The sequence below is a fragment of the Carassius carassius genome, chromosome 21 (genome assembly GCF_963082965.1).
Source record: "Carassius carassius chromosome 21, fCarCar2.1, whole genome shotgun sequence".
Taxonomy (NCBI): domain Eukaryota; kingdom Metazoa; phylum Chordata; class Actinopteri; order Cypriniformes; family Cyprinidae; genus Carassius; species Carassius carassius.
Window position 1 is genome coordinate 20,967,122 of NC_081775.1, and position 13,939 is coordinate 20,981,060.

The following is a 13,939-nucleotide window of genomic DNA, read 5'->3' on the forward strand; positions in this document are numbered from 1 at the left end:
ATTCTGTGGCATTTCCTTCCTTACAATGAAAAGTGTAGAAGCATAGAAAAGCATAGAAAAGTCACTGACTTTCGCCATTCCTTCTCGAAAAAAACAAAAAAAACATTGTGCGCTGCGCTTGCGTCAGACTGTTGCTGGCTGGACATGATTTAATAGTGAGTTATTAAAACCGCGATAATCAAACACGGTTTTAATGATAATTCATTTTTAAACGATATTACTAACCTTCAGCACATTTTATCACGGTTATCAATAAAACCGGTTATCGTCCCATCCCTAATTACAAGTAACGCGAGTTACGTAATCAGATTACTTTTTTTAAGTAACTAGTAAAGTAACGCATTACTTTTTAATTTACAAGAAAATATCTGAGTTACTTTTTCAAAAAAGTAACGCCAGTTACTTTGTATTCCCGTTTTTTGACTGACAAGCCTCCTGTTCCCATATTGGGAGAAATCGGAAGTATGGAGGCGTTGTGTGCGCTGTGTGAACATGATGTTACTGTAGTTCTAGACTAAATGTGAATGTGCTTTAATTCATCCCACTCACACAAAAAAAAAAAAAAACAGATTTAGTATTCATCAAAATTAATCAAAACAGTGAAATGCAAACTCAGAATATGACGCAAACCTGCAATAACTAAATATATTAAATAACACAAATGTATCTATTCCCATTTTATTAACAGTGTCTTTGCTGCTGACCTTTAATGATCCAGTTCAACCATACTAATAATCAAAAAATTACTTTAGATAAACTAACAATTGTGCTTCATTGTTTTTTTTATTGCTGAAGAGTGTTGAACCTTCTTCTCCTGTGTTCTACTGTACAGACGTGAATTTACTTTTCCTTCAGCCTGAGATTTATTCATTACACTTTTTGGTGTTAAAGGGCTTTTACATTTGCTATAAATAGAACTTCTTATATTAAAAACAATCAAGCCCTGCTCATATTTAAAAAGTAACGTGAAAGTAACGCAAAAGTAATGTAACACATTACTTTCCATAAAAAGTAACTAAGTAACGCATTTAGTTACTTTTTTAGGGAGTAACGCAATATTGTAAGGCATTACTTTTAAAAGTAACTTTCCCCAACACTGATTGGGGTTGATGTATAATGCTACTTTTGACAACAATAGAGACTCAAATTATGAGCATGAGGCAAACAGGAACAGTGAAAGGCTCAAAGTGAAGAAAGAGAAATTAGGTCTTATATGAAAACATGTGCGTAGCAGCACCCAAAGCTGGATCTGTCACATTTATACCTAAACAGGTTTCTAATTTCATCCTGCTGTTGTGTTGGCTGGATGTTGGCTTTATGTAGATGCCAGCTGCGGGGGATTGCCACACCGTCAGATGTTTCTGCCCGTTGTTTTGTACGATAAATATGTATTAATTTTTCTTCCTTCTTTTTTATCCTTTCTCTGGTTCTGTTGTTCAGCTGTCTCTCTCTCAGCTGGTTGCGACTTCACGCTACCCAACCATGAGCCACACGGTGGGGTCTCCATGGCAACAACAGCTCCCCTCTCTGCTTTCTCCCTCCCTGATGGCATCGGCCCACCAGCTGTCACATGTCGTAAGTTTTCCACCCACATACGCACACACAAACATACTCAACACGAACACACAAATGTATATATGCTCTTTTAAACCAAAGCACAGAGATACATTCATGCAAAGGAATAAAACGCCTACACTCAAAACATAATATAGCATAGAAAAAACACAGCACTTGGATTCCCTGATTATAAAGACACCTGTACACCACAAAACCCACACCTAACCTGTTGAGAGCAGCATTAAGGAATTTCATACTAAAATGAGTTTGTAACATGTATTTACTTGAACTACAATTGTTTAATACCATTTTTGCAGAACTTCTAAGAGCACCATTAACTGTCCCATCGTTTTGACAAAATTAGCTGCACTATTATAATGTTTCATGCTTGCATAAGATCTACTGTAAGTGCCAGTTTGAGTTTTTCCTTACCGCAAAAACTGGAGAGAACTTTTAAACTTGATCTGGTTCAGTGAGTCTATGCCACTAAATTGGAAAATCATGCAAATGAGATTTAACGTGACTGCAGCTCCACACTCACAATATATCCATCAGTGGTCCAGCAGATTTGTTCACTTGAGCTCTGAAGTACATTTTAATGATTCATGATTCACATGATCATCAACATTTTATGTACCGCCAGGCTTTTCCACTGTCAGGCTTTACGTTTTCCTGACGATACGCAAGAGTTGGCATCTACATGATACTGCTTTTGTAGGTAAACAATGGAGCGAGGGCTTTATGGAGGAGGATCACAGTATATAGAAAGATAAAAGTTCCCAGAGTAGCTAAGAAAAGAAAATGCATTCAGAATATATTCTATCATTTAAGTTAAAGTAGTTCACCCAAAAATGAACATTTGCTGAAAATGTATTTACCCCTGGCCCTAGGCCATCCAAGATCTAGATAAATGTGTTTCTTCATCAGAATAGATTTGGAGAAATGTCAGAATAAGAGTCCAAACTGTAGATAAAACATCACAATGATCCACAAGTAATCCACGTGACTCCAGTCTATCAGTTAATGTCTAGTGAAGTGAAAAACCGTGTGTTTGTAATTTTAGAGCTATATTGAACTGTTTTCTCTAGCAATTGGTGCATGGCCTGTGCATTATTTCTCTTCTGATTCAGACAAGATGTCTTTTTTTCACCGGAGAAAGCAATATTATGGATACAGGACTCTTAGCTGAAAGCAATAGTTTGACGTTAAAAATGTCTTAATGGTGGATTTGTTTATTACAAACAAAGCTCTTACTGGAGTCATGTGGATTACTTGTGCATTAATTGTGATGTTTGAACTCTCATTCTAACGGCACCTGTTCACTGCAGTGAATTTGTTGATGAACAAATGATGCCATACTATATTTGAAGAAACAAATTTACCTTTAATTAGTGTAATGTCCCTTGTTGTGTAAAAAACATTGTGTATTATACTATAAAACCATCAGTGCATTATTACAGTTTTTCCACAGCAACATCAGCAAGGCATGCTGAGAAAACTGAGCTGGAACGGTTTATAATGGTAATGGGCTTTTGTTGTTTTAATGTAAATACAGTGTAGATACAGTCTGTATAGAGTGGGAACATGTCATACATTTTCACAAAGCTATCCAAAGGTATTATGTTAATCGTGTGTGGGAGAATATATGTTTATGCCGTTGCCTTTAGTCATGGGGTGCATTTGACTATATGATGTATGATGTCTGTAAATAAACATACAACTTGCTTTGTTACCGCCTCCACAGTTGTTTAAGGCTGTTTGTGCCATACATGGGCTGTCGAGATTAAGGAGAATATTTCTGCTATGCTCAACTTCCTGCATGTCATTTCTGGGTGATTCTGGGATGGTGTTAAATTATTCCCTGTGCATTTGTTTTCTCTGTGTATTAATCTCCCATTCCTATCTTAAAGTTAGAATTTCAAATTCTATTTGGATTTGGTTTCAGCTAACTTAAAAAGATCAGTCTGTATGGACAAAGCTTTGCGAACATCTTGAGCTGTACCATTTTTAAAACACAAATGCAGAATGGTAGAATACACTTGCAATTTGGCTGAAGTGTTACAATTGCATTTTTAAGTATACTGCATAGCATTTGTATGTGTGTATAGTGTGCATGCTTGAATGTGATTTTGAATGCATATACCAGCATGCCACATGTACATACATATAATGAGGATTACTGCCACCCAAGCAATTCATCAAAAGTGGGCAGTAACAGTGTGATACAAAGAGCTAAAGTTTGCCAGAAAAGTACAAGCTAATAGATAAATATAATATATAGTACAGTACTGTAAGTATGTTATGCTCATCAATGCTGCATTTATTTTATCAAAGTTTTTTAACAGTAGTACTGTTAGTGAAACTTGTTTCATTCATTCATACATACATTCAATCCTTTTAAAAAAGGTTCTTATAAGGACATAGCCTTAGTTGGCATGAAGTATTTTGTTTTGTTTGTCTGTTTGTTTTGTTCGTTTAAGAGTAGGTTTATCTACGATGATATTTCTAATATACCACATTATTAGACCACTAAGGAAAAATGCAAATAATTCCAAATAATAGCACAACAATATTTTTCTAGGTTAAGCTATTCAGCTGTCAAGAAAAACTATTAAAAAGTTACTTCACATACATTATAATGCAACAAATATACAGTTCTATTTGTGGTAAATTAGTTTTCTCAGACTAAACTATTTGATGTCACTAAGCTTCAAAACTTAAAGAAAAGAGTGTGTCTTCAAAAGAAACAAGTTTGGTTTCCAGGCAAAAAAAAACAAACAAAAGAGCACCTTGATTCCTAGAAACTGTGTAAAGCCAGCCTGTCAGATTCAAGCTTGCCTGATTGAGAAAATACTTTCCAATTTTTTAGCAATATAAATCTGATGGTCAGTGGCCTAGGTAATGAGTATAGAAAATGCTGCAGTTGGTTTTTGATCAAGTCCTTGGAAGAGTCGTGTCTTCAGGCGTTTCATAAAGAACTTGTAGAGCATTTGGTTGTGCAGTGTCTTTTTTTGTGAAAGTACTAATGAACTTTCCTTACTGATTTCGTCTCTGATCTGTTGACCTCTTTGTTGTCTTAACACTCTCATCTGCTTCCTAAACATCTGTTATTACCCTCAAACATGATTATTTTTTGCACATTTTAGGAGGTTCTTTGTAGATTTGCTGATTAAATATTCTCAGTATTTTGCAGTCCTCACAGAGAGAGATAATCATACACTGAAGATTTATGAGACAAAACTCATAAGAGCATCAGAGCCTCTGGGTTTTTTGTATTGCAGGATCTGCTGCTGAACTTTAGTCCAAAATGATTCTTGAATTTGTCTGTTTTCCTCTCTTTCTGCCTATGTGTGTTGATTTAAATTGAATCAGGAGCGTCCAGTTGCCGGCAGCATAGCTCATCTGGAGCTGAGTGTGCAGGAGAGAGAGGGAAACAGAAGTGAGGAAGAGGATGAGATGCAGGAGCTGACCTTCACTCCAGTGCACGCCCCTGTCATCACCCTCGGAACACACACTGCTGGGTGAGAACCATACAGACACACTTACAAATAATTCAGTTATACAGTGGCCATATTCTTCACTTTTGTAGTAGTTTCTTTTTTCAAAGAAGTCTACTTATGTTCCTGGCACCAAACCAGCCTTAGGTTTATGCCTATTTAGGCTATTTTCCTGTTTGTAATTTTCTTGACTGCATTTGTTTCTGTACTGTTTTAATTCATAGATAGATAGATAGATAGATAGATAGATAGATAGATAGATAGATAGATAGATAGATATATTAGAGCAGATAAAATTTTCTGATACATACAAGTGAAAATCAATGCACGGCATAAATTATAAATTAATTATTATTAATTATTTGGCAGAATATTACCGAAAGTGGTTTTCTTCCTTTATATTATACATGACATAAGCGTGCTCCAGCCCAGAAAGTTTAGTGCAAGTGTGAGTGCAGGCCAGCGGGGAAGTGGGGAGGGGGGATAATCGCGTTCGGGATCAGTTCAAGGCAACCATGCCTTGTGTGAGTACACCCTAAAATGCAATGGGTACACATGGGTTAAAATCGTAAAACAAGAATATAAAGTCTGAGACAGTGAGGATTTGGAAAAAGGAACAAAAAAATATTAAATACGTGGAATTTCGTGACCAACCAGCAAAAAAGAATATAAGCTGTGAATGGCTTTGAATGGCTTTTAATGGCGAATGGCGTGAATGATTTTAATTTATGGGCTTGAACGGCATGAATCCAAAAGCATGGTCAATTACAAATGTTGCGATTGTTTTAAAATACAATAACAAGCACCATGAAGCCATTTAAAAAGGCGCATTAAGAGGTCTTTGTTACAGGATATAGAATAGCCAACAACGTAATATGATCCCAAACTACGGAGTGCTCTCTTTTTTTTTTTATCTATTCTTAGGCTTTTATTTAGACTAAAAAACCCTTTCATTGGGGTGAGAAAGCTGGCATTTTGAGTTGCATTTGCATTACCTGTCATGCAGGTAACTATCCCACTGCAATGAATGTATTTTGCATTATTGAGGTTAATGATTAATCAATTAATGTAGTGTTAATTTAAATGACACTCAATTATGGGAATGATTGAAAATTTACATCCCTATTATAGACTTTGTGTATACAGACAAGCTGATGGATGTAGGATAGATGGATGGATGGATGGATGGATAGATAGAGAGCATTCTCTCTGTATCCCCATCATGCACAAATTTGCTGTTTCCTCTAATGCTAGTTTCTCTCTCAGTATCCCTCTCTGTTGCCATTTCTCCACTTTCAAGACACCAGCACATTTGTTTATGTCATGTTTATTTTAGCTGAAGTATTTCAGGGCCCTGTCTGTTTTTATATGTGGACTTGTACTGTCCTTTAAAAGTGGCGACAGTTTTGCTGAAGCCGTGAGTTGAGATGACCATTTAAAGTCTTGTCGGAGTGCAGAGTTGTCATTCAGGAGCTGTTCGGTGTCAGTGCATCATCTGATTCTGACCAAAGACAGTTGACAGGCCAACATAATTTACATCTGGAACTGCAGATTCACACAGTACAAGGAACCAACTTATGTAGCATGAAACTTTATTTAAAATGAGAACTCTAATTTGAGCCAGTTGTCATATCTGATTGAGACCTATGAAATTAAAGTTGAAGTCTGAATACTAAACCAGCTGGAATGAAGTTCTTACATTTAGACTAGAGGTGAATTCAAATGATATTTTTTTCTATATGAGGGCCTTTAATTTGGTCAGATTATTTATGCTTGTATTTTATGAAGCACTCAGACAGAAGTCCTTTTGATTTCCTGAGACATTATGATAAAACATTTATATAATACATCTCTTGAGTCTTGTTCTGAAGGTTTTAAATGAGTTGCTGGTTTTGAGTTCAATTCCCTCTGGTCAGTTGTCATTATGAGAAAACAATTGTCATTGCAGGTCAGTTTTGCGATCAGGTTGTTAATAACTAGGACTATTCATGCAATTTAGATTTGAATATATATATATATATATATATATATATATATATATATATATATATATATATATATATATATATATATATATATATATATATAATTAATTAATTTAAACATGCCCACCAAACTCAATTATAATATTGAGCATTATCCTATAACCTCCCCAAACAGCCCACATATGGGCCAGTTATAGGATAATGTTCAATAATAAATTATTAATTAATGAATTAAATAAGTAAATAAATTAAAATTGAAAAACTAAATACATATTTAAAAATTACATACATACATGTGTTTCTGTAGCTCAAGTGGTAGAGCATTGCATTGTCAAGCAAGGTTGGGGGTTCGATTCCCCGGAACACATGATAGGTAAAAATTGATAGCCTGAATGCACTGTAAGTCGCTTTGGATAAAAGCGTCTGCTAAATGCATATATATATATATATATATATATATATATATATATATATATATATATATATATTTTTTTATTTTTTTTTTTTACATACATAAAGTCCCCTGTTATCAGTTTATTCCGTAATTTAGTGCCATAATAATGTTTTGAATTATCTTCATTTAAGGGCTTTTCTCATGAAATATTGATAGTGCTAATTAACTGTGATTTGTATTAATCAGCATATCATGTAATTTATTCAATATTCTTAATTAATTTATAGATTATACATTAGTAATGCAAACAAATTAAGTTAAAGAAATGATTACCAGAACATTGTTTTTTTTTCTGCCTTTAGCTTTGTTTATGTCTCTCTCATTTCTCTCTTTCAGTCTTAATCTTTTTTTTCTGTGTAGATCTTCGTTAAAAAATTATTGGGCAGGCGAGTGTGAAAGTAATAAGCAAGGCTTATTAATGTGTAATTCAGCAGAAAATTACCATGATCCATAGGTAATATTATATTCCTCTTTGTCTGTGGTGATTAAAGTGCAGGCCTAATTACTGTGTCTCCTAATTAGTTGTGAGTCACTGGAAGAACACATTAAAGTCCTGCTGTCATTATCCTCACATATATTTTTGCTTTTCTTATTGCTGGAAAAGGGCTTTGTATAGCTTCAGTTCAAGTTCAAATATTTTATTGAGGAGTCACATTGCTTATATAGGGATTGTACAGGGAGTATGAAATGTTTTACATATGTGAAAGTTTATGTAGTTCAAACAGTCAAGTTTGACGTCATATTGACTTTCCATATTCACATTTCCCATATTGACATACCACTGATTTCTAGTCTAGCAATGAAAATCTGTGGCTATATTATGTTCTCAGAATCTGTTCTGACATCAGGAAGATTGTAGTTCTGCATTATTAAATAAACTACACCAAATATATATGAAAACATCCACTATTTTATATCTTATGCCATACAATTCTGCACAACAGCTGTTACATTGCCCACATTTACTAAATGTATTTGCTCTGTTTTGCTTACTCTTGGTCTGGTATTCTTTCTATGTCTAACAGAACATATTTCAAGTGCGACAATATCGTTTTATCTACAACAATGCAATTCTTCCAGGAAAGAAGTCTTTTTTCTTAAGAAAGTGGTGCTTTGATGTAAGCCTCATAAAACCATGAACGATATCTCATGTGTGAGATATCACAGCAGTACATATTACCAGATCACACGAGGATTTCATTGGAGCTCTAACATTTGACACAGTTCGTGCTGTGGCTAAACAGGGTATTTACATGTGAAATACATGGAATGTACCTGATAATGCACAGTTGGCTTCCATATCTGTTTACTGATGTCCTGTGTTGTCTCGACAGCACTTGGCAGATCATGTGCTTCTGGTATAGTATTTTAACTAAAGATCTGTGAAGCACGCAGAACTGAATAAGGCTCAGTATGGCGGATGTTCAGTAAGAAAATGCCTAGGTAATTGGAAAAAGCTACATTACTGCATTGTGTAATGGTAACATGTCATTAGATATGTCAGAAAATTGTATGACAGCCGGATTTCCTTTTTTTTTTTTCACTGTGCAAATGTGATTTGTCTTTCTCAGCTCCTCCAGATCGACCTCCCGCAGATCTTTGGCCCAGCTTTTCTCCTCTGGTTTTCCACAGATCCTGGACAATCAGAACCAGGTTGCTGAGGTTCTGGATGCTTCTGAGCCTGTGAACTTTAACCCCCAGAGAGAAGAAGCAGATCCTCTACAGGCCAACACTCTCATCCTTCAGTTCCTTGCTTTTACCAGGTATTTCTGAATGTCAGGCCATAGCAACATTGGTTGCATTTTATGGTTTCAGTCTTATGTTTTTGTTTTATTGTGTTCTTTTCTGTATGTCCACAGTAATAGCTTTTTTTTTCATAGCGACATATGGGCACAGTTTACTTCCTTGCACGCCATCTATTTAAATTGTAGACATGTCTGGACAAGGACAGACATTGGAATTTAATGTGAATGTTATTGAATTTTTTTCTAATATCATCCATCTGGAATAATGTTGTTTATTTAAGTACTCTGCTAAATTAAATCATTTATTTCAGTTGGTTATTTGTGTATTCCAGGAAAAAAATATATTTAAAGCATTGGGAAAGGGCCAAAAATTGCATTGAAATTGTATAATAATATTAAGAAGTAATATAATATATGAGTATTTTTAATAGTTAATTACAAAATGCCTTAATCTACTTAAAAGGATTCACAGGCGGGTCTGTTATAGAGCAGTATGTTCTAGTCTACAGCCTTTACAAGCAGTGCTGAAACACTAGCTATTAAACAGGAGATGTCAGGTCCTTTATTTCAGTAGTAATGCAGCTCTTCAAGTGTTGGTTCGGGGCCAAGCATCTCTGGCTAGCTTATTTCTGCCTCCAGTCAATGTTCATATATCACTCAAGTATTGATGCTAACTTGTCTATATAAGAAACGGCGCTTGTCAAGTGTGCTTGTGACAGACTCAGGCACCTCTCTGTTTTCAGATCAGGCATTGAGTAATTCCCCAAAAAAGAATGTCTGTCTGTATGTTTGTATGTATGTATGTCTGTGTATATAAATATAAATATAAATATAAGGGTGTCAAACTCAGTTCCTGGAGGGCCACTGTCTAATCATTTAGGCTTATTTGAAAACTACATGATATGTGTTCTGGAGCAGTTAGAACTAAACTCTGCAGGGCTACGGCCCTCCAGGAACTGGGTTTGAAAGCCCTGGGATAGGCCTATTAATCTCAAACTAGTTGTTTTTAATTAAAGGAATCAGTTATTTAGAATAATAAGACATTTGGGCTGTTACCAGGCAAATCAGTATCAACAAAATTAATCTTTTCAATGCAGAGGAAACGCAGAAACTTCATTGGAAGTGGCATTTAGATGTATTTACACCCTGTTTAATGCAGGAAATGAATGCATTAAACCTGCAGTTACAAATGCATGAATAATGTTTTGATATACAAGACATAACATGTTGAATACTCATTTGAAATGATAAGAAATTAATTTAAAAAATAATAATAAAAAAAATCAAAGGATACTTTAAATGTGAAATTAAAATGTGTCAGCTAGTCACTGTTAATAAGTGAATCATTGCGATTGAACCAAATCATTTAACCAGTTGATTAATTCAGGAATGAAAGACTGTCACGCACAGATGAGACCTGAATAGCACACGTTAATATGTATTTAAACAAAACTCATTTAAGCTTTGTCAGTTTAAACATTTAAGAGCCAAAGATGCGAGCTCGCGTGCGCAGTGAGAAGAATTGTGAATGCGCTCATCCGAAGCGCGCAAACCCGCGCCTCAGAACGCACGCAAATATAAGATCTCTCTGAAGTATTGTTTTTAAATGGACAAATTCAGACACAAATTATGTAAAAAGGCCCGTCTTGGTAAGTATCCTACAGCAGTCATAGCCAGCTGAACGCAGGCCACTGAATCAGTGTATTCTCTTAAAGTGACAGTCTTTATATTAATAGAAACAGCAACAACAAAGAAATCACTTTTATAACTTTAATAAAGAATAATCTTTAATTTATATAGTCAAATATGCAATGCCGTTTTACGTTTGATTACTTTATTCATTTTCTGTACCTAAAAACTTATGCTAGACCTGCCAAAAAAAAAAAAAAAACTGAAAATGACTGTTTATTGTTTGTATCTTTACTCTATTGTATTTATTTGTGCTGTTGCTTGTAGTTGGATAGAATATTCTTCTTCTTTTTTTTATTAGAAAGTATAGTTTTTCCATAAACTTAGCACATACCGAACTGTACCGAAAACCGTGAAACAAACCGAACCGTGAAAAAGTTGAACCGTGCCACCCCTAATATATATATATATATATATATATATATACACACACACATATATAAAAGAATAAATTTTCTATATACAGTACAGACCAGAAGTTTGGACACACCTTTTCATTCAAAGAGTTTTCTTTATTTTCATGACTATGAAAATTGTAGAGTCACACTGAAGGCATCAAGGGCTATTTGACCAAGAAGGAGAGTGATGGGGTGCTGCGCCAGATGACCTGGCCTCCACAGTCACTGGACCTGAACCCAATCGAGATGGTTTAGGGGTGAGCTGGACCTCAGACAGAAGGCAAAAGGGCCAACAAGTGCTAAGCATCTCTCGGGGAACTCCTTCAAGACTGTTGGAAGACCATTTCAGGTGACTACCTCTTGAAGCTCATCAAGAGAATGCCAAGAGTGTGCAAAGCAGTAATCAAAGCAAAAGGTGGCTACTTTGAAGAACCTAGAATATGAAATATTTTCAGTTGTTTCACACTTTTTCGTTATGTATATAATTCCATATATAATTCCACATGTGTTAATTAATAGTTTTGATGCCTTCAGTGTGAATCTACAATTTTCATTATCATGAAAATAAAGAAAACTCTTTGAATGAGAAAGTGTGTCACGTATACCAAGTGTGTATATATATAATTAATAATTATTTAAATCATACAAATTTTAAATTAATATATAGGGCTGCACGGTTAATTTAAATATAATTTTAATTGTGAGATTTAGTCTATAACAAAATTCATTAATCAATTAGTCAAAACACTTACTAAAACATGCAGTGTTTTATCTGTTTACCTGTATGTCATGTGACTGCTAACCAAAAGCAGAGAACCATGAACTTGCAAACATACTGCTGTCAAAAAAGTCACTGGTTTATTGCATTTAATTACATTTTATACAGTGTATATTGTGTGTACAATGTATATTGATTAACAGCCCTGATATTAATGCAGATAATTTACGTTCTGTTAATGTAATGTTGATTTCAACAGTAAATAATAATAATGTTAAGTATTTCTAGTACTAAAAACATGAAGTACTAAAACACGACTGTACTAAATCTACCAATTTTAACCAATATTATTTCAACATCCAGGGTTGCCAGCAAATGAACTGGGTCGAAGGTGACAGATTGTACCTGACCTAAAATACCTCCGCATCCACCAAAAAAAAAAAAAGAAAAAGTAAAATGCTGTGTTTGAGATTTATTTATTATCTGCAATTATGTATAAGTGAAGGAGGGCAAACACTTTGATAAGCTAATGGATTTTTAAATAGATTGGTTAAACACCGTGAGTGAGTCACCGGACATGACAGTGACCTGCTGGCCTTCTGAAATACCTGAATGCATTTATGTTTTGTGAAGGAAATAAAACTGTGTGATTTATCTGCTAAATGAATCTCTCTTTTAAAGTACACCATTATTGTGCATGTGTGTATATTCTGCATTCAGAAATCTCAGAAATTTCAGTTTTTCAACTCACCATGCTGAGTTTTCTATCCCTTTGTTTACCCGGTGAATATTGATGTGAAATCCTTGCGTAACTGTAAGGCATATTCTTTTAATTGTGGACTTCAACTCATTTGATTGGCTCTGAGGTCAGAACTGACATTTTGAGTGAATAGCACTTAAACTCTGGAATTGTGATGTGATCGCGCTCAGTGGGCCTGCCAATTGTCCGCACTCTAAATAGTTTCTATCCTTATCTAACTCTGAGTGATTGATTGCTAATCTTCCTCACAAAGTGAAAAGAAAGCAATCATCCCTCCCTAATCTATCCCTCCATTTTAATTCATTCTGCTGAAGATCGAGACAAACTCTTCGAACTGCCCTGTCAGCTTTCAAATGTCACCTAGGAGTTTGATTAATTCATTTATATCCTTTCATTTAATTATTTATATCTTTTGTTTATCCTCTTGTCCATGTAATGGCAGCCTGGGGTTCTAAAGCCAGCTTGTTGGTTTTTAAACCTTCAGGTTTGAATGACTGAACCCATGGCTCCCTGAGCTCCTGGTGTTGAGTGAAGTTGTTTCTTCAGGTGTGGAGCGGTTCAGTGATGGATGATAATTGCTTACATAAAATGCAGTGGACCATTACTGGATAATTAAATTGATTTAAAAAATCATGTTTTTAAGGAAGTAACTTCTCTCAAAGTCCTGCTTCACCAAATTACAAATAATTGTATTATTTTATTTTATTTTTATTGATTTTTCTGTTCTGTGAAGGAGCCACAGTGCAATGAATTTGCAAGAAAGTTATTGATTTTGTTTTCAGGAAATGCTAAAGTTCCACATGATTAAATAGTTTTGTTTTATGATTTACCTGCTCTTTCTTACTTCGAAAAAACTTTGAAGTATAATTATTTCAAGCTCTGGCTAAAAGGTTACTTTTTTATCGTTTTTGATTAGGTGAGCGTGTTCAGTCGGGCAGTTATTCACCATTAACTTTATTCATGATAGTGTTATTTCCCACATGTGTTTTTTTTTTTTTAAGGTTTGAATACATTCATAATATCAGAAGTATGGAAAGGCCCTTTTTTGCAGTGAGTTTTAATAAATATGAAGTAATTTTTAGCTTTGAAAGTTACAGTATGCTTTCATATTTCAATAAACTATCTGAAAAAGATCA

At 34.7% G+C, this 13,939-nt stretch overlaps 1 protein-coding gene across 3 annotated transcripts in view; it reads left to right on the top strand.

The window, feature by feature from the left end:
- Nucleotides 1-13,939, top strand: part of nphp4 (nephronophthisis 4) — a 159,874-nt gene that overhangs the window by 115,066 nt on the left and 30,869 nt on the right. For all 3 annotated transcript variants that reach the window (XM_059503769.1, XM_059503770.1, XM_059503771.1), the window contains 3 exons: nt 1,441-1,575; nt 4,930-5,078; nt 9,065-9,256. In XM_059503769.1, the coding sequence (XP_059359752.1) occupies nt 1,441-1,575; nt 4,930-5,078; nt 9,065-9,256 (476 nt within the window). The remainder of the gene's footprint in view (nt 1-1,440; nt 1,576-4,929; nt 5,079-9,064; nt 9,257-13,939) is intronic.